General features: G+C 38.2%; 1 protein-coding gene across 2 annotated transcripts; it reads right to left on the reverse strand.

Moving 5' to 3' along the window:
- Positions 1-522: 522 nt before the first annotated feature.
- On the reverse strand, positions 523-7,467 carry pcdh12 (protocadherin 12). Of its 2 annotated transcripts, none has more exons than XM_041266519.1 (4): positions 4,224-7,467; positions 2,553-2,644; positions 1,400-1,548; positions 523-951 (listed from the first exon to the last, which is right to left on the reverse strand). In XM_041266519.1, exons 1-4 carry the CDS (start codon positions 7,173-7,175, stop codon positions 524-526), a joined length of 3,621 nt encoding a protein of 1,206 aa, XP_041122453.1. In that variant the 5' UTR covers positions 7,176-7,467; the 3' UTR covers position 523. The 2 variants fall into 2 exon arrangements, with proteins under 2 accessions (XP_041122453.1, XP_041122452.1); XM_041266518.1 differs by having other exon boundaries at positions 4,218-7,466.
- Positions 7,468-26,617: the final 19,150 nt, after the last annotated feature.

The following is a 26,617-nucleotide window of genomic DNA, read 5'->3' on the forward strand; positions in this document are numbered from 1 at the left end:
TCACCTCACAGGCTAGTGTCTGAACTGGCAATTGACATAAACTAAAGGGTCTTACACTAGTATCCCACACAACACCAGTCATCCAGTTACTAACAAAATGTGTATCCTTTTTGCATAAACAAAGTAAAGTTTTCGTAATATGTTACTGACATTTTTTTTAATTAAAATACCTGAAATATTACTTTAAAGGTAAGTTAAACTGTTTTAGTACAATTTCTTTTCCAAACAACATTATTTGTTTTTGCTGTTAAACCACAACAGTTTTATCTCATTCCGTTGTTTGATATTTGGTTGCTGTATGCTGTCATTTCCAAAGAGTTTCTCCACAGTGTACTGCGGAAGTACAGCTTTTAGTTGACACTGCTGTCAGCCCTCCTGCTCTGCTTTTATTAAAAAGCATATTCAGATCTTAAAACATCCACAAAGCAAGCCCTGGACACCCCACCTAATGGTGACATATTTATGTGCAGCATACACAAGTTTAACTTGTGTAATTTAGAATTGTACAAGCATACTCTCACAATCAAACTAATTGATGGATCTCCATATCTCTTGAAGGGTCAGCTTTATCTTGTGTTTTGGGGGTGTCTCTAGGAAAGTTGCCACCCCCTGTTGCTGCCCCTTCCAAACCCAGGGAGCGGCGGTAAGCAGCGGAGAGTCTGTATAGCACTTCAGCAGAAGTCCTGGGATGAGAGTCTGCCTTCTGAGTGAGCAGCATCTCAAAGAGGGTGCTGACCTCGGAGAGGAGGTGCCCGGAGATCTGCGAACTCTCACCAGGGGCCTTTCCGAAGGTGGAGAATGAGGCCGCTTCGTCGGCAGCTGCGGGAAGAGCGGGGGTCTCCAGGGAAAGGGGTCCATCAGGGACAAAGACGTTCTCCCTGTAGTCTGTGGTAAGTGGCAAAGACAGGCGAGCCATCCAGGCTGGATCAGGGAGGTCCATAAACACATCATCTGGGAGGAAAAACAGCAGTGTTCAACTAAACATTTAGAAATACTGCATTTCTGTGTTGTTAGTCGAAAAGGTATTTGGCCAGCTTCATAGTTTTTCAGTTTCTATAGTACAGACCGAACTGAATGTTTGATGAACATAATTATAAAGTTTAAGAGGTAAAGGTGAATAATATTCTTCTAAGTCAGCACTAGCCAAAATGTTTTTCCAATCTTCTTGACTTTGTTTCTGAATTTATGGTTGAGGTTTTGAAGTTATGCAGAAGCCTTGCAAGCAGGACCTGGTGTTAGCATGGTTTTTCAATGTTTTCACCAGCAGCATATAATCCACCAATTAAAATTGTGGACATGGCTGAGAGAGCCAAATGGCATTGATTTCACAACTGATGTTAACTGTGCATTTGTTCCTTTGTGCAACTTCTGTATAACCTTGTATATTAGTTCTTCTTACCTGTCTGAGTCAGCAGGTTATCTAGCTCTTCCACCAGCAGGGGGTCAATGGGAGAGTCCTGCCCAGTTTCCCAGTCCATATCTCCAGCCTCACTCTCACCATGACCACTGTCCTTGGTACTCTGCCAGTCAGCATCCTGTACACCAGACCTGTAGAGGAATGCAGCAGAGGAAACATCAGTCATGCAGATAGTCAGCACACTCTCACACTAAGACAATGTGTTCTGTCTTAGATATAAAGCTGTTCACACTCCACCTTCACTCTAAGGTTCTCTGTTCCCTTTAAGAGTTCCCTGTAAGAAAGGGTTAAAGTTCACTGGTGGGGCAGGATGAGGAAACCATGAGCCCTATTTTGTAACTCTCTGGTGCCCTGCAGACTTTAATATTGTTGAATGTTGAATTAAGTGCCCAAAACAGTATTTCTTTTCATTTTTAACCATATATTCTTATTAATTCCACTATATTTTTAAGCCTTGCTTATGCCCAGTGCACTCAGGATAACTGCATAAGAACATTATTAGGGTAATGTGTGGAAAAGACAAACACATCTCATGACATCATTTTAGGCAAACTTAAACTTTAGCTTTTAGCCACCTAAATGGTTGCCCACTTGCCCTGTTTAGCAATGCATGCACTTTCCTGCACAGTGACTCATTTTGGAAATTTAAGACTGAGTCGTCTGGAAACAAACCCTTTAATCGCCATAACACCAACACACACCATTTACTTAGAATGAGCTTGCACTAGCATTAGAACAATTCAAATAGAGACATGTGGCTGCCCAAGCTGTACTTGCTCTGGATAATCATACCAGTCAGAAACCTTCATCAAGCTCAGAATTACAGAATATTTACATTTTAAGCTCTTTGAAAAATAACAATAGATCCAAGGCAACATATTAAAAAGCTGGTGAGTTTAGGCACATTGGACCTACTTTTCAGCTGCAAGACCATTTTCTTCTGCAAGAAGAGATCAGTTTCTGATTCTCTCAATATCATAGGAGAAACATGTTGGCCAAAAACAACCAACGCAGAGAGCCAAGTAATTAAAGCAGCTTGAGTAATATAATGAAACAGATTAAGAGTGAGGGTTGCAGTTTGGGTCATTACAAAGACTGTGTTTAAACAATGGGGAAATAACAATGAGGTCCTCACCTGCCGGCTCTGGCTGAGTACTTATTCCCCCGGAAGTTGGGTTTTGGCTGGAACTGGCCCCGGTGTAGTAAGGAGAGCAGCTGGGAGATTTGCTGTAAAACAGGAAAGCCCATTGAGAAGAAAAGCAACCCTGCTATATACAGCCTATTCTTCCACATGCTTCCTTCCAGGATGAGCACTACACACACTGCCATTTCAAACTACAATGGCCATTCAGTCTCTACCTGAGGCTTCCACAAGGGGGTCATAAAATTATAATGTAAAGGAGGCATAATTCAATCTCTCTTCCCTTCTGTCTCTTGCAAAATATCAGCCTCGTTTACATAGAAAAGCCAATACCAAACAAGAATCATATTTTTGCATTCATTTTTTGTTATTTTCAAGTCACTGTTCTTTCTGGATTCATTTTATAATCTAAATAGATCTGTTTGCTAGACGCAATCATGTATCATTATAACTTGATTTACTTAATAGCATTTCTTTTCAGTAAGTCAAAGTATATGATAGTTTGCATATTTTCTGGCATGCATTTTGAATCTCAAATTAATCGTTCAAGAATCCATTTTGAATACTTAATCAGTACTGTCCTTTTTCATCCTAAAAAAATGTAGATTTTGGAGCTACTGCGACAACTGACTGAAATGAAAAGACATGTCATGCAAAAACCAAAATAAACACTTGAGAAATTATTCTCAGATTTCAGAGATTAAATCAGAGACACATATGGAAACTGAACTAAAGTTTCAAAACAGAGCGGAACATTTTAAAATAGCTTGTGTGTTTTGTGCTAGTGGTTTAAAGCTTTCCCTATTTGATGCATAGTAGCTACCAGATGTAACAAGATTGTAACTAAACCTTTGGGTAAATGAGTTAATTCTATTATTTCAATATTTTGAATATTCTCAAACATGTCTCAGGGTTTTGGATGACAATATGACATAATCTGAAATCCATATCATAAACCCCTGAAGGCAAAAGCTGAACAGGTAGGTAGTAAATAAGGAAAAAATAATAATAATAGTATGTGTGCACGTGTTAAATTACCTAGACTTAACTTGACTTAATATATCTAAAACTCTAATATAAACAATTAAGATTTTTATTTTAGGTTGTATTCCTTAAAGCTTTTTTTAAGTACTCCAAGCATTAATAGAATACAAGTAAAGTAAATTATATTGTATTGACAAACTGCATGTGAACATAGGGTTATATTCACAAGCATTTCAGAATTCTACAATTCCAAGCTGTTTTTTAAATCTGATTGTTTGTGATTAATTAATGTTTACCTCAGATAATATACATACAGTTTAGGTGTAATCCCTACTGTCCTGCCTGTAGCTCTAGTTATATTTCCATTCCTCCCAGTCATCATCCAGTTGAACTTTTTTATTTCTAATACATTTTAACAACTTTTTTAGAATTCTGGAATGCTAGAGAAGTTCACCAGCAGTTAGGTAAAAACGTATTTGTTCAGTATTATTTGCCAATTTTAATGTAATTTAGACATTACATTTTATATTATCTTTCTGATTAATGTTCTGAGTTAGGATACCTATTAATTCTGTACACTTGGTTAAAACAGTAAATCAACAATTGTGAATTCTTGCTATCTTTCAGTCCTTCACCCCCCAAAAAAGTTGCCCAGTTTGTCTCTGCGATGCATACCTGTACCTCTGTGGACGCTGCAGTGAGTTCAATGGGGTTGTAATCTGCTAAGGCAGCCATAGAGATCCGGACCAGATTCCTCAAGATCTGCTGATGGTTGTCTTTCTCTGATCTCGACTTGGAGTCTGTGTTCCTCTGCCTCCTGAGAGTCCGAAACAGGGGAGAGGCAGGGGCTGAGTCTGGTTCTTCCAGTGCATTGTGCTGGACTGCAGCCTTTCCTGGCAGCATCAGTGTCCCTGTACAGGGCAGCGATGCCTGTAGCTGAGCTGTGGAACCCTCTATTTGGTGGAATTCCATATTTTTGGGCTTTTTGAGAGTCCTATGGGAGTTAGCCGGGGTACGAGGAAGAGTCCCACTCTCCTCAATGTTGTGTGGTTTGCGGAGAGTTCTTGGAGGGGATAGGGGGAGAGTGCTGTTGTTTTCTGGGAAAGTTTGATTCCTAAGAGTCCTGCTGAGAGATGGAGACAGGTTGAACTGACAAGGAGGAAAGGCTTCCAGGGCATCCAAAGTCAATGTTGACCCAGCTGAAGGGGGTCTGCCTGTATCTTCCCCAACAGGCTCATCCTGCCTCCTTCTCAACACAGGAACTAAGTGTATGTCTGCCTTCTGGATCTGTTTCTGTGGACGCCTAGGGTGCCTGGTGTAAGTGGACTCGGCCTGCCTGCAGTTGTAAGCCCGGTTTTCACGTTTCTCATTCCGACAGAAAGTGGTCACCAAGGTTGCTGCCAAGACAACCAGAAGACAGAAGGCCCCAAGGCAGATGGCTATAGTCAGGGAAAAGCTCAGTAGTCCATGCTGGCCAGGAGAAGAGTTTTTGAGATGGTCAAAGAGACTGAGAAAAGTCAATTCCAAAGAACATCGAGTGGAGAGTGGTGGAGAACCCAAGTCCCGAATAGTGACCTCTATTAAAAACACTTTTCCAATCAGCTCTGTAACATTACTGGTATTCACATAGATCTGTCCAGTCACTTCATCTATTGCAAACAAACTATCTCTACTTGCTATCTCATAGCGGAGCTCTCCATTTAGGCCTGCATCAGCATCCTTGGCTTTTACAGTGGTTACTAGGTATCCATCTGGTTTCACTTTTGCTGCAGAGTCATTACTCTTTGGAAAAAGCTCGAGGAGGTAATTAGTTAGTGTGTCTCTGTGTTCACTAGCAGCCTCTTCCACCTCACTTACTATCTCTCTCTTCTCTGTGTTGACAGGGATGCTAAGTGCTGCCCTGTGGTTCTTCAGCACTGGGTCCACAATCAAAGGATGGTTATCATTGACATCTTGGAGATTTATTAAGACAGAAGCACTGCTAGACAGTGGTGGTTGCCCATTGTCTGTTGCCTCCACTATGAGTGTAAGATATTTTGTCTGCTCAAAATCTAACGACTGCTGAGCGTAGATCATACCATCTGTGGGATGGATGATAAAGGATCCAGCTGGTTTTTCTAGTTTGTTGGAATCCTTGATTGAGTAAGTGATATTCCCACTGAGACCCAGGTCAACATCATGAGCTTTGACCGTAAGAATGTAGAGGCCATGGGGATTGTTCTCCTGGAAAGAAACTTCATAAAGACTCTTTGAGAAGACAGGTGCATTGTCATTTTCATCCATTACATGTACGGTGAGGTGCTTTGTCAAAGAGAAGGATGGGATGCCTTGGTCCTTGGCCACTAGAGTAAGGTTGTACTTCTCCTGCCTCTCCCTATCCAATGTGGCATTGGTCACTACCATAAAGTTGTCTCCGTGGGTCCTCCTCAGCCGGAAATGGCCCAGCCCATGATGGATTTGGCATTGGATGTTCCCATTGAGCCCAGAGTCAGCATCAGATACCATCACTAGGGCAAGAAAAGTTTCAGTAGCAGCACCCTCAGAAACCATGGCAACATCAGAATCTGGTGGAGCCCACATGACATGTATCTTGGGTGCATTATCATTAACATCTAGGACTTTAATATGGAGTTTGCAATGGGCAGGGATGGGATTAGGCCCCAAATCCCTGGCTTGGATGTCAAGCTCATAAGTATGTCTTTCCTCATAGTCCAAAACTCCTGTTAGAGTCACTGTTCCTGTTTTGGGGTTAATATTGAAGGTGCTCAGTACTTCTAAAGGGACATGCTTGCTAAAGGAATACTCAATTTCTCCATTGGCCCCTTGATCAGGATCTGTGGCCTGAAGATTGATGATGGTGGTCCCTGGAATCGTGTCTTCCTTTAGCTCCACAGAAAACAAGCTGCGCTCAAAAACTGGGCTGTTATCATTGGAATCTAAAACATTAACCCTTACCAGCATGGTCCCACATTTGGGTGGATTTCCTTTATCACAGGCTGTCAGAAGCATTTCACATGAAGACTGAACCTCCCTGTCCAGTGCTTTGATAACCACAAGCTGCCCATGTTTGGTTCCTTCTGGCCGGGTGATGACATCTAATTGAAAATGCTGGTTAGGGGATAAGGAATAAGTATGCAGAGCATTGGTGCCAGCATCTGGATCCAGCGCCCTATCCAGTGGTATTGTAGTGTGCAATGAGGCACTCTCTGAAATCTCAATTTCCTGCTCCAAGCTTGGAAAAGTAGGATTGTGATCATTTATATCCAAGACTTCCACCTGTAACTGCAAAAGCTCAATGGCCCCTCCTTTTCTATACAGTATATTAAAAGTAATCAAACAAGGGCTGGCATCCCAACAAAGCGCATCTCTATCCAGGCGATCAGCAATGGAAAGAGTCCCATCTTGTAGTCCAACCTGGAACGGTAAAGCCCGAACTGGCTCAACAATTCGAAAATCCTCCAGTGCTTCATTCTCCCCTTCCAGTCTCAGATCATCAGCAATCTTTCCAATCAATGTCCCAGTGGGCACTTCCTCCAAAACCTTGTATTGAATTGTAGGGGGAACAGAATCCAAACAGCAAATACTATGCAAAAAGCACAGAAGCAGTATGGGCAGCTGAGCAGCTTTAACCATGGCTGATCAATTTATAAGACCTAAATAACTATTACTATCAATTCCAGTTTTTCTTTATCTGTCTAGAAATGTAGTGTGGCCATAGACTGGCACTGCAGTGTCTAATTGTTTAAAAACTTCCACAAAAAAAGCCACATTGTTTTTAAACAACTATAATTAAAAAGATAGATGAGGTATAAAAAACATAACAAAAAAAATTAAAAATGTTTTAAAATAGAGACTTTGGATTGATCCAAACAGTAGCTCTAATATGGAGTAATAAAAAAACAAAACAGATATCAAATTGTTAATTAAACTATAATTAGAAGTTAAAATTAAATTAAAAGCTTAATGTTAGCAACATAAAACCAGAAATATTTAAAATAAGATGTCTACACTGTTTCAGAAACAAGGTTAATTCAATACAACTGGAAAAGCTAACTAAATGTTTAAAAATATGCACAAAGTTCCAATGGCAAACCCAAATCAGTACAAAGTTATAATTATACATAGTCAGAGGTATAGACTTACACAGCTGCCCATTTCTGATTCATGCTCTCTGGATTTTGCAGTTCGGGGAAGAAGTTAGCTTAAAACAGGCAACTTTAGTTTATGACACACAGGAACACAAATGCAATCAGATTGAGATGCAGGGACCAAGTGCAGAGCAGCCAGACTGCACCTTTCCAAAGAAAACACCCCCTCAGGAAACTGGGCTGGAGTTAAAACAACAAGTACAGCTTTTAAAGAAACACTATCCATTTTTTTCTCACAGGCTGCTGTTGCCCCTTTTGTTTAGATTTTAAGTGAACTATTTTCCAACTTTCTAAGTGAAAACTGGACTAGTTTGAACTTTGCCAGTGAAATTTGAAATCTGACAACCTTTTCGAGGACTTAATCAAACATAACAATTCCAGTGTTGTATCATAAAACACAGAAGAAACTCAGACATGGGTAAACTGGCATTTAGTCATACCTTTAAATCTATTATGGATTTTCATTAAAATGTATTTTCAACCAAATTAATTCTGGATTCAGGGGCTGTCAGTATTAGTTGACTACATACAGCTATGGTCAAAGGGTTTGCATCACCTAGAGTTTTAAGACATAAACAAAAATCTATATGAACATAATTGACATATTTTATTTAAAGGGAACCCAAACATATTTTTTGTTCATAAAAAAAACATAAAAAAATGTTCTTCCTATTCTGATTTGATATAAAAATATAAATATTTGACTTGGTATGACTCCTTTCTGGGTTACAAACAGCGTTACAGTAGGTCTCTTTCCAACAAGGAACAGATGGTGAAATCTGACTTGTGACATCACGGAGTGAACTTGGTGGGGGGAAAAGATGGTGAATATTATTGAAAAAACGTTGGCGAGAAGCTGTGATTTCACTGACTGTACTTCAGAAGTTAATGAAAGTGATGATTGTAATGGGGAGGGAAGTTTTCTTGATGGCAGTGGGCTCGTTGTTGGTGTGTGTGGCATCCAGCTATATCAATTTAAGCCATACAAAACCAAAAGCAATATATCTGATGGAAGCGAGTTGGACATCAATGATGGAGATCACCTGCATAAGCAGGCATACCCGCAGACTAGCCCTTATTGGTATCGAAATCAGAGCCCGGCGTGTTTTGTCAAGAGACTCACACGTTTATGATGAGATGGTATTGATTTCACTACCGTTGATGCCTTCTTTGGTCTAATTGTGGGAAACACATCGACTCTCAATCGCTGTTGTTTCGTAGCACTGCTATTCAAAATGGGCCGAGCACAAGTGCGACCATTTTGTCGGCTTCCTCCAGAGGGCTCTCGTCTTCTAGACAAATGCTGTCCAAACCCTGGCAACCTTTGGGCACGTGTGCAGTTTAAATCTGCCTTTGTTTGTGTTGCTACAACACAACAACAGGGCATAATGATCCATTTAATTAGCTGTCTCTCACATGCTCTACACTGTGAAACCAAAGGAAAATGTCAGAAATACAAAAATATGTTCACTCTATGACGTCATCGAGCCAATTGGTCACGGAAATACCCGAGTGTGAAAAAATGTACTTTTAACCTCAAAGTTAACCATTTCTTAATCCTAAATTTGAAAACTACTTATCAGTTCTGTTTTTAGATGTATAAAAGTGTAATTTGGCATAGTTAGGTAGAGGTGTTTGGGTTCCCCTTTAACATCATGTAATCAAAGAAACTGCAAAATTAAATTGCAAAAAGCCTACCGGAAGCCATAATAGTAGTACAGTATTTCATGTTCGATTTCAAAATGTCACATTTTTCAATTTTTGTCATTTTTTCGTTTACGGAAAACTACAAAGCGGTATGTAATGCAATATGATAATGTAACATTATTCAGCAGGTTCCATTCAACTTTGTGAAGCAAAATCGGTTCATTATATAGGGTGATGCAAAATTTTTGGCCATAGCTGTACATTTCCAGGATTATTAAACCAGTGAAGGGTAGATTTTAAATACAGATGTGTTCTGCTATTCATTGTTCACAAAACTTTAACTTGTTTAGAGACTGCTAACCATGGTGCTAAATAAGCCAACAGGAACAGTTTCAGGAATATAATAATATCAAACCTAATTTTAATAAATGAATTGCCATGTTAATCAAGGTAGTCATGATAATTGTTTTGAAGAGTTCCATTTACACCTGAGACTGTTGATGTCTTGAAAGCTAGTGTTTGTATTATTATTATATCTAATGAACAGTATCAGCTCTTCAAATCTTTTAACAAACTTAATTTAATATAAATAACTCACAAGTAAAAGGTTGTAATTATAATCCAAACACCATAAACCTTGGTTTATGTGTAGATGATGGGAGAGGGCAAACTTGTTTGTTTAACAACACTACATTGAACACTGTATGGTGATACCAGGCTAAAGAAAATATATGCTAAAAGTGTAAAAGTTAATTTTAGGTCCAATTGAGCCATTTATAAAATAACTCCTTGTCAGTAAAACAGTTTTTTTTTTTATTTTATTTATAAAATAGGGATTTTGAGAGCAATGCTGCTGTACTTCACTACCCTAATCACAAGGGTCAGTAATCTTTGAGAAAGGCAGGGAGATCTAGTAAATCTTTTAAACAAAGGCAACCTGTGAGTCAGAGAAATGGCCCTAGTTGATAAAGGTGCCTTCCCTTGCTGTCTCTTTCCTGTCCACAAGGATTCTCTACACATGTTTTTTCCTGGGCAAATAATTTGAATAAACACTGAAGAGGCCAACATAACTCACTATAAAATAGGTAATGGCGAGATTTGTTGAGATACAATAAATTTCCCAGGGCCAGTCCCAGGCTGATATCGGAGCACAAACTACAGGGAATGCAAATTCGATAGCCCAAAGCCTAAAGTTGCCACTTTTTTAGTCTTAAAATTGGCCTGACAAGAATATAATCTCTTCCTATCTTGTCAAAGTTTGGACTTTTGTCTGAAAGAGAACAAATGCACTATCCCAAGGCACAGCCAGAGAAACCACACAAAAGCGTACAATTCCTTTGATCTGTAAGACTTGCCACTTCAGATCTTTTTTTTTTTTTTTACAAGCATTTACAAAAAAAAAAAAAAAAAAACACATTGAATTTTTACTTTTTATCTTTTAACTTAGAAACTTTTAAAAGCTGTTATGAAAAAAAAAAAAACCCACAAACGCTAACAAGTAGTAGATGGTTATGAAGAGCTTTTAATCTAAAAGAACGATCTAACCTCAAAACTTTCATGGCTCAAATATAAAGCAGCCTTCTTACTGGTTATAAACACAAAAAAGCCATTAAATGAGGGCTACCCAGGGTATTTAAATCCTTATTAGCACTTGCGTTATGATCACAGCCCCCCTTCTGTTCAGCATTTGGTTCTTTGCTTGTATTTTATATTTTAATTGGAATATCCTGTAGTTCAAACTGACTCCAAGACTCTAGCTGCTATTAGACCATGCAGCTGCACAAAATAAGGAGGCAGCAGTTATCTATTGTGTTATATTTGAAATAGTCTCATATCCTGAATTTAAAAACAAGTGAAGAACCTCAAGTAAAAGGGTAATAATGGTACAAATAGAGCTAATACAAGGTAAGCAAACTGATTTTAAAGCATTGGTTAGGACTCCTTTAGGTCATGACATGCTGGGATATACCCTAAAGAAAGAAAAAGACACACAGTAACGTTTTGGTAAACAAACTGTAGTTGAAGTGATTCTGTACTAAACAGAGAAATTGTCACCAGGAATAACATAATCACACTTCCAGTCCTAAGTTTGATGACGTGAGTCTCACACACCAGTGCCTGGCAGCCAGGAAATATGAACAAAGAATGGCTGGCTATAAAAGAAAAAAAAAAAGTATGTGAAGTTCTACTAAACAAACAAACAAAAAACAACTTAAAAGTTGCAAATGATTCCTCCATTGAATAACAGAAACAAAAATAAAACATTTTAATTCAATAGCATGTCCTCAAAAAGTATAGAATATCAACACAGGATATGCCTGTCATTACAGGGATTGTGAGGACATATTTCCATTACCTGTTGTTAATATACAAACCCCTACTTATCCAAGAGCCCTGTTGTTTGGATGACTTGGTTCATCTGTTATCTGTGCTCTCCTCAAGCTCCTCCAGCACCAGTCCATGAATAGGGTCTACACTTTAAACTATATCATGTGCTCACAAAATAAATTAGAATCCCAGCATCCCCACCCCCACCCAAAGCATGTTAAAAGCCTTCCTGTTTGACGGGGGGGGGGGTAAATGCTTCATATACACTCCTGCAGCACTTTTCTTAATGCTTAATGCTCTCCAATTGAGGTGTTAAGAAACTATATAAATGACAGATGCTGTTGCAGGAGTACTAGAGAGCTGGAGTGATTGCAAATACAAAAATCAGCCAAACAAAATGGTGGCTATTTTGTATTTTCAATATTTATTATTAATCTTGAAGTTCCATGTGGGAAAGATAAGCAGATAAAATATTTTTACTTTACATGCGCGTTTTGTATTTTTCTGTGCCCATGGGTGTTTCTCTTCACCGCTATGCCAGCTTACCTCCATTTTGTCCTGGGCATCTCTTCAGCAAATGCTGCCAATACTGTAATGATGTGTCAGATTCTGCTCTGGTTTTGTCATCTTCATTGTCCACACGGGCTTAAGGTGAGACTCATTTGATCAAAATACTTTCTTTGGCAGATGGACAATACAAAATAAACAACTTACTTGCCTTGTCAGGGCTCAGTTTATTCATAGCTGGATGCAAACTCACAATGTACAGGACTCCAGTTTTCCAACCTCTAGGCAAAAAGATCTGTGATCTCATTCAATCTCTTTGGTTGTAGAGCTCTCTGTGTTCTGTCATTTCTCTGCTCACCCTCTGCCTAAACGTATATTGCTATTAGAGAAAATCAGTTTTGCTGCACATAAACAATGAAAATACTGTTGAACCTATAAAGCATTATATAGTTTCAAATGCCATTAAGCCACTTAAAAACAAATTGGAATTGACTGACTTGGCTGTTGACTGTTTGAAATTAAATCAGTTATTAACAAATCAGCTGAAAGTAGTGACAGAGATACAGATTTTATCTGATATGATTATATGTTGTTACAAAAGAGGTTGTTGCAGACTAATTTGATTGTGGTCTGTGATTAGGATTCCAACATGACTGTAGCATTAGAACTTCTGAACCTCAACTACACTGAAATTCCTTTTGAGCTAGTCTAGCTCAGTCAAATCATCCTTCTGTCTGTTCTTCTCCCACCTTCTTCCTCCCCCACTCTCACACCACTGTTCATATCTACACAGCCCTGCGTTGTGAAACAATAGGATGTGGAATGCAGGCCTTCAAAACACGGTGAGAAAAACAGGAAATTGTGGTGTCATGCACGTAGTCAAACAACAGGCCAGAATAACAACAGGATCAGACTGTTTTTGTGGAACTTGTTTTATATATGAATATGTTTAATACAGCATTGTAGAAACAATATCCTATTGGATATAGTGCTCTGTGTTTTTAACTTGAACAGGTTCATCTTCTTAGTCGTTTATTATTATTATTATTATTATTATTATTATTATTATTATTATTATTATTATTATTATTATTATTATAGCACATCCTCTTATGGTTATAAAAGTATGCGTTTGGTTTGTGTCACAAAATGGTGCATAACTCACATATACACATGCTATAATTAGTTTCTTTAAAACAAAACAAAATATGAATAATTAATAAAGACTATAGGAAAGAACAGGATATGAATGGGTCATTTCTATTTATTGGTTCTTTCTTTAGAACACTTTTAACAGAAGAATATACTAGCCACTAACAGATCTGAAGAATGATCTTCTCACAGTGAAGTTTACATTTAGATAGGTGGTCAGAGGCTAATAACTAGGGGATTATATAATTCACAAGTGAAGAATGGGTTTTTGCAGGAATGAACTAACACAAAGAGGAAGGCATATGGGCTTGGTTTGAAGAGGTTGTGACCAACCCCAGTCTTCCATTAGGAGCTGATGTGAGAATAAACTCCATTTCCTCCAGCTGTGTAACACACTTGGCACTCGTCCTCTGCCAGGGTGAGCCAGGGAGAGAGAGGCAGCAGCCTGCCTGTTTTCTATAGTAGTGCTGACACAGTGACGCTGCCATTTCAAGGTGGAGGAAATTCCTGCTTTCCTGAGCGAGCCTGCAAACGGGTGACCGTGACAACCGTATCCTGGTCACCACCTGCTCAGCCCATTTCCCGACAAAAGGTTCCTGCCCAGCTGAACGTTGGCGTTGAAATGTTCATGTTATAAAGAAAAAAAGGGTGGGGGGCAGAGCAGCACACCTCATTCAGATGGCATTATCATGTGTTGCCTTCACAATTTTTTTTTATTTTTTTTGTTTTATAAATTTGGGTTATTATTATACATGAAACTAAATTAAATGACTGTAAATTGAACTTGAAAATCACATGATAAAGGGTGATTCTTATAAACAGTTAGGAGACTATAGAGTTTGAATTAAACCCATTTTCAACAAGAACAGTAGATATATGAACCTTATTGCTGCCATAAAGCTAGAGTTGTGCCTTTTGGGTTAGATTACAATCTATTTGGCTGCCTACATCTCTTTGTCAAAGACTTTTGAAAGCCAAAACACAACCATAGTTATGCCACAAACAATATAGTAGCAGTAGAAGCCCAGCAGACATGTACGTATTGGGCCCATGAGGGCAAAACATGGGCACCATGGGTATGTTCAGCCCATGCCAAACCCACACTGGCCCAATTTGGGTACAGCAGAATACAACCACCACAGCTGGGCCAATGCTGGGCCAGTATACACTACAACCAAAGCAAGACAGAATAAAAGTGTGTTCATTTACATATTTGTATAATTTCTTTCTGCTGTCAAAAGCACTAACAAAAATAACAGCCAAATTAAAGTACAAATGTACTTCAAATAGAACTAAATTAGAATGATACATAAACTATATATGTTTTATAGTTTCTATTTTAAAGGGTTTTTCTTAGCCGCTCACTGATTTGTTTCATTGAGCTCTGCTTTTTCCATAAAAAAAAAACTTTTGCGCTCGCTGACTCTCAACATTGCAATTGCCAAGTGTAAACTGTATCATTTCTTATAATTAGTGTGTCCTCTTATTAATGTAATGTCATTTTCAAATCACTTTAAAGATAATGCTGCATCGTCTCCTTGTTCCTGTATGGCTTTCAGAACCTGGACCTATGACTATCATCTCTTGTCTAACAAGCTACACAGCCATGCCTGCCTGTCTTCAAGCCATGAGCATTAACCATTAAACCTCACTGCCTCCACTCAGCTTGAAATCAAACTGCAGTCTACAATCAAAACATGAAAGGACTTGGTAGCATCTGCGGCAACAGATATAAACTAGAAGGGATTGAATTTAATATAAAATCATGCCTTACGAAGAAGAAAGTCACCTGGCACACGTTTAAAGGAAAGAGCAGTTTCCCAAGGTCACCCAGGCACGCCCCTGCCCCCTTTCCTTTTGAAAAGGCTGAGAGGAAAGAAAGATTTGCTGGCTCCCAGCCCTCCCTAATGATTTATGAATGTGACTATTCTTTTTCAAACAACTGTTGTTCAATCTGCTGGGATCAGGGTAGGTTAGCATCCTCTGTGTGCCGTGTACTGACACAGAACTGACTTCCCTGTGTGGGAGGGAGGACGATTCTTCCTCGGAATGGCCTGCACCTACTTCAGGTACCAGCATCCCAGAAAGGATCTGGCACTTGTGGTTGTGTTAAAGTAACTGTGACTATATTCCATATAGTGCTATTCTTTCTTTTTTGTGTGTGAATCAAATATTTTATTGCTTCTATACAAAAATCATTGCTATAATACTTTTTTTTTAATTTTGTATTTGTGTGTATATAATACAACTGCCTTCTAGCAGTAATGTACAACTTACCCAAATACAATGAAAGGGTAATACTTTCAGCAAGCATATTTGCAAAGAAAATAATTCTGTGTAACTGGAAAGAATCACTCTAGTTAGGTGACTTTCACTATAAGTGGGAGTTGGAGAGATCAAGTTCTGCCCACTCTAACTGGGGCTGACAGAGTCCCAGTTGAAATTGTTTCAATCTGCTGCTGATGGATGTGAATGAGTGTTTCAAGTCAGACCCAAGGCTGGCATTAGAAGTTGTAACTGTGTGACTACAACTCATTGGCTAGGCACGTCCGTCCCCAGCAATTAGTCCTATCCTGTCGTGTCCTGGCTTAACCTAACATCCAGCTGAAGTTCAGGGGACAGTCTAGAGTGTGTTGTTATAACTCCTGTATAACCCCTCTAGGCTTCCCAACCAGCTTCCTGTCACAAGACAAAGAAAGCATGCTTCCTCAAGACGCTGAGAGTCATTGTCAACAGAATGAAAAAGAGTATTTTTCTTTTATTAAAATTTTTGCTCAGCAATTATCATGGCATAAAGAAATTATCATAAATTAAAGGCCTACTTAAAAGCTGAATTAAGGACTTTTTGTTAAGGATTGATTGTTTTGATTAATTCAGTCAAGCCTGCAGTTCATGAAACCTTTCTTAACTGTTTCAGAGAGTGTTTATTAATGTATTCTTGTTTTTCAAAGCTGTGTATAACCAAAATGTTTATATACAATCCTTAAAAACAGTAATGTTTGTGAATAGGGACCAACGTTACAAAACCAGTAAGATGTTTTTTATTTTATTTTTACTTTAGTGTGTGTGTGTTAAGTTGAGAAATGAGAAACAAATGTTACTTAAATCATTACACTAAACCATGAAGGCATTATTCCCTCTGTAATGCATTACAGACACTTTCAGACACAAGATGACATGTGGGCCAAATAACCAGTTTTATTGCTTCTGTTTTGTTTATTTAAACCAACGCACTTTCAGTAACCATTTTCAGATTTTTCAGATGTTATTACTATTTCATTACACTTAGACAAATCTGCACAAGTAACAGCTAATAACCTCAGTTTTGCATTGTTTTAAAACTACTGTGGTAAACTTGTATAAGGGATCACTAGTTATGCAGAATGAGTCTGAGAATAATGGGGCTTTACTCATGTGTCAATATTTTGTACAGTAGCCCACATTTTCAAACTGGTTTCAGAAAGCATTCTCAATTTTGCCCTGGTTTAACAGTCCTGATATTGGATTAAAATTCCAGTAGTAAACTAATTTTATTTTTACAAAAACAGCTCTTTCATGAGGACATGAACAGTGCACATGAGACTAATATCCTTGGAGAATGGTTTCAGATAAAAATACAAGCACGAGACTAATTTGATTTAGAAGTGCTTAAGAATCATAGCATCATAGCATTGTCTTTTAAAATCTGTATTTTTAGAAATCGACAGTACAATATTTTACGTATTTGGGTATTGAAAAAAATCACTGAATACCAAAAGTGTACAAAATAATATCGTACAACAAAAGCATCAGTATCCATGCAATGTTATTCACATGCAAGCGCTGTACATGCTTATTAACAGATCCTTATAATCAAAGCACTGTACGCAAACTGAAGAAAATTGCTTTGCTTTGCCTGCTTTGGCTGATTGCTCCTGCCTTCTGTAGCTTTCCTGTGGCTGTGTGGAGGAAGTGGGATAGCTGCCATGACATAACCCCACAATGACAGGAAACTCCAATTAACACTATGAAATGGTGCTTCCTCTGCACCTGAAGGGCTCCGGAATTGCATAGACTGGAGTACAATATAGTCAGTACTCTCTGGGTGTGTGTGATTGGGCGGAGGGTGGGGGGTTGTGTGATAATGGGTTTAATACATAATAATTGTCTCAAGAGTTGCTCCACCCAGTTTTAATTTGAGGTTCTGTCCCCACTGCTGAGAAAGTGTAATCTAAGTGGCCTCTTAGAAATGCTGTAGATAAAGCAATTACGGAGATACCCTTTCCGTTTTAGAGCTTTTGAACTTTGGATGTGATTGGTTGTTTAAATCCATTCCAGCAATATGACCTTGAGTTTTTTAAAGCCTCTTTTGATTATTTTAATACAGTTTAATATCCATGAAGAGTGCTGTTGGGTTTCTGCCTAAAACAAGCAGCAGATTTAACTAGCTTTATCTGAATGAAACGCAATATCCTCTCATCTGAAATTTACAACTTATCAATTCTGTTCAAATAGTTCTTCTTATATATTTTTTGTTTGTTTTTTTAACAGGAAAAATAAAACTGCCTTCATTAAAACTCAAATTCAGAACTACATATGTATACCCTGTCACACCTTCAGGTTGAGATTCACGTTCCAATCCTAAACAAGCAGTCCTCTTAACCAATCCTATTTTTTAAAAGCCAAATTAAACTATGTTAACATTACAAAACAAGAAACAAACAACCCAAACGGTTAATACAAAGAACCAAAAATATTCCAAACAGGACTGTTATTTATCTTCCACAAATAATTGTGCGGATTGTATTTTGGTGTAACCTTTATTGCTATGACCCCTAGCTTCACACTTCTCCATAAACACACAAATATAGAATTGTGCTTCAAAGTAATGTTTATTACAATTTACTGGCACAAGACTGGACTGGACATATATTTTCTACAATTGGATGTGAAGGCCATGGGTTTCAGTCCTGTGATCACATAGTTTTAGTTTTGGAGAGGTGGAGAATCTACGCATATACTACAGTACATATGGCCTCCCACTAATGGGCTCAGCAGTGGTTGTGGAGAAGCCGGGTTGGTGTTGAAGCTCTTCGCACAGCCTTCTTCACCTTCCTTTTTTCTGGAAATGTTCTGAGTTGAGCTGTGGCTATAGAAGTGGTTGGTTCTGGTGACCTGTGAGCTTGCTTCTTACCCTCTGCACTGTTTGGAATCAGCATGGGCTCAGTGATGGTTGGGGTGGAGGTTCTCCCCAACTCTTTCTGTGCCTCACTGGACTCTGCTGCCAACATGGACTCTGGGATGTTGGAAGTGGTGGTGATGTTGGAGACTCTACGCACAGACTGGAGCTGCCTCGTGTCTCTGAATGTCTTGTGCTCCACCTCATCCTCTAGGAGCTGCAGATGGGCAGCCCCCCTCCCCCCTCCCCAATATCCACTTACCTTTTTGAAGGTGAGCTTCATCCTGCTGAGGTTGAGGGCAGGTAGCCCAGGTTCCAGGCCCAGCTCTCCCGCTCAGGAGGTGTGTAGAGGGAGGTGGCTTGTCTCCTGGGAGGCTTCTTGGGGCTGAAGGATCTTGGCTCTTGGTTTATCTTGGTAGTAGTGCTCATCTTCACCTGAAGATCCTTGAGGAAGGACATGACGTATCCAACAGCAAGCTGCTCAGCTGTGGAAATACAACAAGTCTATCATTGTCTGTAACATGCACTATACAAAGCCAGGCTAGTCCCACTGAATTTTCTAATCTGGTTCACTGTTAGGAGCTTCCTAGTGGAGAAGGCTACTCCGCATATCTTTAAGGTACATGTCAATTTACAAAAACATATTGGGAATGAAAGTCATTTGAAAGGATAAAAACACCATAATGTTAATGTAAACAGTGTGGAAGAAATAGCTGTACTAAAAACCTTAAAACAGACATTTTTGCAGAACTAAGTTTCTATTATCAAGGAAGGCTATAGATAATCAATGCAAGTCTTTAAAAATAGGACTCTTAAGGTGTGCAATCTAACCCCCCTCCCCTCCCGTCCCGTCCCAGAAATAAGCACTGTTTAACTTTGCATACCAGCCAGGAGCTAGCAGGAGATCCCTATGCAGGCAGCTGTTGTTACGTTGTCAGTACGGTGACTGATAGAATTTCATTTCCAGTATTACCTAAATAAAAAGGTGCTTCACTGATTAACCTAATCAATTATTGTTATTGTCATTGCTACAGAAACAGGGGTAGAACTTTCACAACTAAGTTATTATTCCAGAAGACAATGACCATACATAATTCTGAACTCTAAAAAAAAGACTTTGTAAAAGAGAAGCTTCATGTGTTTATTATATTCTTATTAGCTTACTATTGTTACTTTTATAAAATATGTATTTATTACTATACTATCTAAATAGCATTTCTGTTTTGTAATACAATAATCCAGGCTCCAGATGTATATTTGTATGTTAAATATCTGTATTAGTGTATGTATGTAATTTGAAAACTTAATCAAAATGTTTAAACAGAATTGCAAGCCTTATTATCAAAAGAGTTCCATTTCCAGACGTGGGGTCCTATTTTATCCACTCTGTCTCCAGATGTGGTTCTTTTTTTACTGCAGTCTGCCCCCTTTCCAGATGTGTTCTTTCTGTTTTATCTGCAGATGCAATATGACGAATCCATGCAATTAAGTAAGATTTCCGGGCAGATGGATTGGCATTCATTTACTGTACAAGTATGGAGTGATAGATTGTGATTTAGTATACAGACAGTAAAAACAAAACCGGGTGTGGTATTTACTCAATGGTGATGTTTTGTATCTGTTACAGTAATATTTAGCAAATGAGACCCTGTTTTGTATTATTATAGATAGATATTTTAATATAATAACTAACTATAAATACAAATTTAACATTTTATACGCATTTGTGAGTTAGTTGCTCACAGTTAAAACTAAAAATGTTCCTCTCACACAGGTCTGTAAAGAGAAAAATAAACTGCTGCATGTTACAGAACTAGCAAGAAACAACTAATGTTAGTATGATCTGGGGGAAGATCTTACTCAGTCAAAACTGCCATTTGGCAAGTTTAACAATTCCCTCATGCACGACAGTACAAGCTGAGCCGTGCCCAAAGCCTCCTTGTGCTCCAGCGCCACACAGAGGGAAATATGTGTACATGCAATACAAGGACTCAGAATCTGCCCACTTAAGTCTAGAGCACTGCAACTAACGCAATCAGTGATGTGTTAAACACTCTGCAAAGCCAAAATAGTGTGTACATCAAACCAAACACATGAAAGAACACATGGACAAGACACTGGGACTGTACTGAAAAACGGGTTAAGACGGAATCTGCTTTAAAACAATGCACATCGTTGACCAGTATACAGAAAGTCCCAGTCAAGCAGACAATGTGTGCATTGTAATTTCTACAGACCCAATGTGGTTGGAAATATTCTTGATTACACTATGTAACACAATTTTTGTTCCTGCGTAGTAAGTGTTATTTCCTAATTGCTTATGCCTCCCAAGTATAGAAAATGGCTATTATTCCCCACAAACTTTGCTTTTGTGACCAGGACAGTGATATTTCAAAATATCACTATTTCCAATGGGAAAACGGGCAAATGTGTGTCTTTTCGTTCACATAAAGTCAGAAAAAAACAACATATGAATCCAAATTAACATGTATTTATACTAAAGTAATACAAAAATGACTACAAAAGATTCAGAAGTGAGTAGTTTTTTGAGATTTATGATTATACTGTAAATACAGTATAATCGTAAATCTCGAAAAACTACTCACTTCTAAATCTTTTGTAGTAAATACAGTATAATCGTAAATCTCGAAAAACTACTCACTTCTAAATCTTTTGTAGTCAGTTTTGTATTACTTTAGTATAAATACATGTTAATTTGGATTCACATGTTGTTTTTTTCTGACTTTATGTGAACGAAAAGACACAAAAGCTCCCGTTTTCTCATTGGAAATAGTGATATTTCAAAATATCACTGTCCTGGTCACAAAAGCAAAGTTTGTGGGGAATAATAACCATGTTCTATACTTTTGAGGCATAAGCAATTAGGAAATAACTTTCGGTGTTATGTTTTCAAGATTCAGTTTGTTTCTGTTTTGTTGTTTTCCAGCAGATGGCGCTCAGAGCTTAACTATTTTTGGAGTTTTGAATCGGTTGTGTTGATAGCCATAGTATTATTTTAAGCCAAATTAGTACATTTAAATTCAGTTACCGTAAACGTGAATTGCTCTTTATTGTATCTGAAAGAGGCTGAAAGAGTAAATCAACTAAAACTCTTTCTGTGATGTCATGCGTGTTTTTTAAAACCCCAAAAGACTAAAGCTAAGGTTTACAGTTTAAGAAAAGCAAACTATGAAGGTATGAAACAAAGACTAACAGAAGTACATTGGAGTAAAATAGAGAAAACACCCACAGAAAAAGGATGGTTGTTCTTCAAAAATGTAGTACTAGAGGCGCAAAACAATTACATCCCTAAAGTAGACAAATCTAAATGTAAAAGTAAATTGCCAAAATGGTTTAATAGATCATTAAAAAAAATATTCAGTGAAAAAAGGCACTTTACAGAGCATTAAAAAAGGACCAAAAAGAAAGTACACAGAAAGAGTACACGGAACTGCAAACACAAGTCAAAAAGGAAGTTAGAAAGGCCAAGAGAGAAATAGAAATGAACATTGCTAAGGGGGCTAAAACCAATTCCAAAATGTTTTTCCAATATTACAACAGCAAGAGACATTCAAAGAAGAGGTTAAATGTTTAAGAGATACAAATGGCAAAATCGTAGATAGCAAATATATTAAATGATTACTTTTCACAAGTTTTTACAAAGGAAGATACAGACAACATGCCCCACATGTCATCCAGTTCCTATCCAGTTTTAAATAACTTTAGCATAACCGAGGCAGAAGTGTTAAAGGGACTAGGAGCTCTTAAAATAAACAAATCCCCTGGGCCGGATGAGATCCTCCCAATAGTAATCAAAGAAATGAAAGAAGTTATTTACAAACCGCTAACCAAGATCATGCAGCAATCTCTTGACACAGGGGTGGTACCGACAGACTGGAAAATTGCAAATGTAATACTCATCCACAAAAAGGGAAACAAAACTGAACCAGGTAACTACAGACCAGTAAACCTGACTTCTATTATATGCAAACTTATGGAAACTATAATAAGATCCAGAATGGAAAATTACCTATAAGGTAACAGGGTCCTAGGAGACAGTCAACATGGTTTTAGGAAAGGGAGATCGTGTCTAACTAACTTGCTTGATTTTTTTGAGGATGCAACATCGATAATGGATAATTGCAAAGTATATGACATGGTTTATTTAGATTTCCAGAAAGTTTTGACAAAGTCCCGCACAAAAGATTAAGTCTCAAACTGAACGCAGTTGGAATTCAAGGAAACACATGTACATGGATTAGGGAGTGGTTAACATGTAGAAAACAGAAAGTACTGATTAGAGGAAAAACCTCAGAATGGAGTGTGGTAAACAGTGGTGTACCACGGGGATCAGTATTAGGTCCTCTGCTATTCCTAATCTACATTAATGATTTAAATTCTGGTATAGTAAGCAAACTTGTAAAATTTGCAGACGACACAAAAATAGGAGGAGTGGCAAACACTGTTGCAGCAGCAAAGGTCATTCAAAATTATCTAGACAAGATTCAGAACTGGGCAGACACATGGCAAATGACATTTAATAGAGAAAAGTGTAAGGTACTGCATGCAGGAAATAAAAATGTACATTATAAATATCATATGGGAGATACTGAAATTGGAGAAGGAATCTATGAAAAAGACCTAGGAGTTTTTGTTGACTCAGAACTGTCTGCATCTAGACAATGTGGGGAAGCTATAAAAAAAGGCTAACAAGATTCTCGGATACATTGTGAAAAGTGTTGAATTTAAATCAAGGGAAGTAATGTTAAAACTGTACAATGTACTAGTAAAACCTCATCTTGAATATTGTGTTCAGTTCTGGTCACCTCGCTATAAAAAGGATATTGCTGCTCTAGAAAGAGTGCAAAGAAGAGCGACCAGAATTATTCCAGGCTTAAAAGGCATGTCATATGCAGACAGGCTTAAATAATTGAATCTATTCAGTCTTGAACAAAGAAGACTACGCGGCGACTTAATTCAAGCATTTAAAACTCTAAAAGGTATTGACAATGTTGACCAAAGGGACTTTTTCGGCCTGAAAAAAGAAACAAGGACCAGGGGTCACAAATGGAGATTAGACAAAGGGGCATTCAGAACAGAAAATAGGAGGCACTTTTTTACACAGAGAATTGTGAGGGTCTGGAATCAACTCCCTAGTAATGTTGTTGAAGCTGACACCCTGGGATCCTTCAAGAAGCTGCTTGATGAGATTCTGGGATCAATAAGCTACTAACAACCAAACAAGCAAGATGGGCCGAATGGTCTCCTCTCATTTATAAACTTTCTTATGTCCGCCAACCAGCCACTGTAGTCAACACTCAGTTCGAATGAATTTGAGTGAGACCACCTGGAAGTTGGTTACTTATTCCCGGTTCCTTATTCGCGATGTAGTTGACAAAACAGCGTGTCCTTTTCTGTGCATTTTAACTCATTACACATCAATAATATATTGCTACTATTTTTAAAAAATCGCTCCTTAATATATATATATATATATATATATATATATATATATATATATATATATATATGATATATATATATATATATATACATATACATACGCCTTGCTCACTAAATATCGAAGTATCCCTAGATAGTTTATCGTCTCCTCTTTGCAAACATACTAACGATTTTAGGGAGCAAGCTGTACCCCACGAGCAGAAGCACCCCAAAGTGTAGCCCATTATAACCAATATATAACGCATGGGTGCATGTCTTTTGATGCTCCATTTACCCCCCTTAGTCGCTTTGCTCACTAAATATCTAGGTATACCTACATAGGCTATCGTCTCCTCTTTTTATAAAACACTAACGATTTTAGAGAGCAAGCCCTACCTTACGAATAGCAGCACCACTAATTTTAGCCCATTATAACCAATACAGAATGCAGGGGGGCACGTCATTTGATGCCCCATTTACCCCCCTTAGACGCCTAGCTCACTATATAGGTATCCCATAGATAGGTTATCGTCTCCTCTTTGCAAAAACACTAAAGATTTTAGTAAGCAAGCTGTACCCCATGAGCAGCAGCACCCAAAGTGTGGTGTTATTATTTTTTTATTTTTTTTTAAAGGAGGAGCGATTATTTTTTTAAGTAGTACCAATATGTTAATTGAGCATGATGTGTAATGAGTTAAAACACAAAGAAAAAGGACACGGTGCTGCTTTGTCAACTACACCGTGAATAAGGTGGTTTCAGTGAGAAGGGCAATTGTAATCTTTAAATCAACAGTTTTATTACATACCCTCGACAGTATTAACATGTGGGGTTAGGTGAGCAATTAAACTTTGGCTCCATTTAAAAAAAAATCGTAACATAAACTCTTACTACAATAAAGCCCTGCAATACCAAGAGCAGAGCCCAGAGAAAAGTCCTCTCAGCCAGCTGGTCCTGAAGCTCACTGCACTAACCCACACTAACACCAACCAGATTCACAACAACACCATAAGAACATAAGAAAGTTTACAAACGAGAGGAGGCCATTCGGCTCATCTTGCTTGTTTGGTTGTTAGTAGCTTATTGATCCCAGAATCTCATCAAGCAGCTTCTTGAAGGATTCCAGGGTGTCAGCTTCAATAACATTACTGTGGAGTTGGTTCCGGACCCTCACAATTCTCTGTGTAAAAAAGTGCCTCCTATTTTCTGTTCCGAATGCCCCTTTGTCTAATCTCCATTTGTGACCCCTGGTCCTTGTTTCTTTTTTCAGGTCGAAAAAGCCCCTTTGGTCAACATTGTAAATGCCTTTTAGAATTTTGAATGCTTGAATTAGGTAGCCGCGTAGTCTTCTTTGTTCAAGATTGAATAGATTCAATTATTTTAGACTGTCTGTATATGACATGCCTTTTAAACCCAGAATAATTCTGGCCGCTCTTCTTTGCACTCTTTCTAGAGCAGCAATATCCTTTTTATAGCGAGGTGACCAGAACTGAACACAATATTCAAGATGAGGTCTTACTAATGCATTGCACAGTTTTAACATTACTTCCCTTGATTTAAATTCAACACTTTTCACAATGTATCCGAGAATCTTGTTAGCCTTTTTTTATAGCTTCCCCACATTGTCTAGATGCAGACATTTCTGAGTCAACAAAAACTCCTAGGTCTTTTTCATAGATTCCTTCTCCAATTTCAGTATCTCCCATATGATATTTATAATGTACATTTTTATTTCCTGCATGCAGTACCTTACACTTTTCTCTATTAAATGTCATTTGCCATGTGTCTGCCCAGTTCTGAATCTTGTCTAGATAATTTTGAATGACCTTTGCTGCTGCAACAGTGTTTGCCACTCCTCCTATTTTTGTGTCGTCTGCAAATTTTACAAGTTTGCTTACTATACCAGAATTTAAATCATTAATGTAGATTAGGAATAGCAGAGGACCTAATACTGATCCCTGTGGTACACCACTGGTTACTACACTCCATTCTGAGGTTTTTCCTCTAATCAGTACTTTCTGTTTTCTACATGTTAACCGCCCCCTAATCCATGTACATGTGTTTCCTTGAATCCCAACTGCGCTCAATTTGAGAATTAATCTTTCATGCGGGACTTTGTCAAAACTTTCTGGAAATCTAAATAAACAATGTCATATCCTTTGCAAATATCCATTATCGATGTTGCATCCTCAAAAAAAATCAAGCAGGTTAGTTAGACACAATCTCCTTTTCCTAAAACCATGTTGACTGTCTCCCAGGATACTGTTACCATATAGGCAATTTTCCATTTTGGATCTTATGGATAAAATGATTCAAAGGTAGTTCAAACTTATATTATTTTCAGTCCGAATAAGCCAGACATCAATCGGCAAAGTCAAAACAGGGAAAAACACCCTTTTGATTGTGTAATGTCAGTCCAGTTGGTTTAATATCAAAACAACGAGAATACCCTTATGGATAAGTCTGGGGGGGGGGTGACGGGGGGGGGGGGGGGGACACTAAAACACAAAGCAAACTGGAATGCTATCAGGCCCTAAAAAGACACTACACCCTGACTGAATACCTGACCAGGGTGAAAGACAAGAGAGAAAGACCTTAAAGTACAGGCTCAGTGAGCAGAGTCTGGCCATCGAGAAAGGCCGACACAGGCAGACATGGCTGCCCAAAGAAGACAGGCTGTATGATCACTGACAGC

This window comes from Polyodon spathula, chromosome 12 (assembly GCF_017654505.1).
Source record: "Polyodon spathula isolate WHYD16114869_AA chromosome 12, ASM1765450v1, whole genome shotgun sequence".
Lineage (NCBI taxonomy): Eukaryota > Metazoa > Chordata > Actinopteri > Acipenseriformes > Polyodontidae > Polyodon > Polyodon spathula.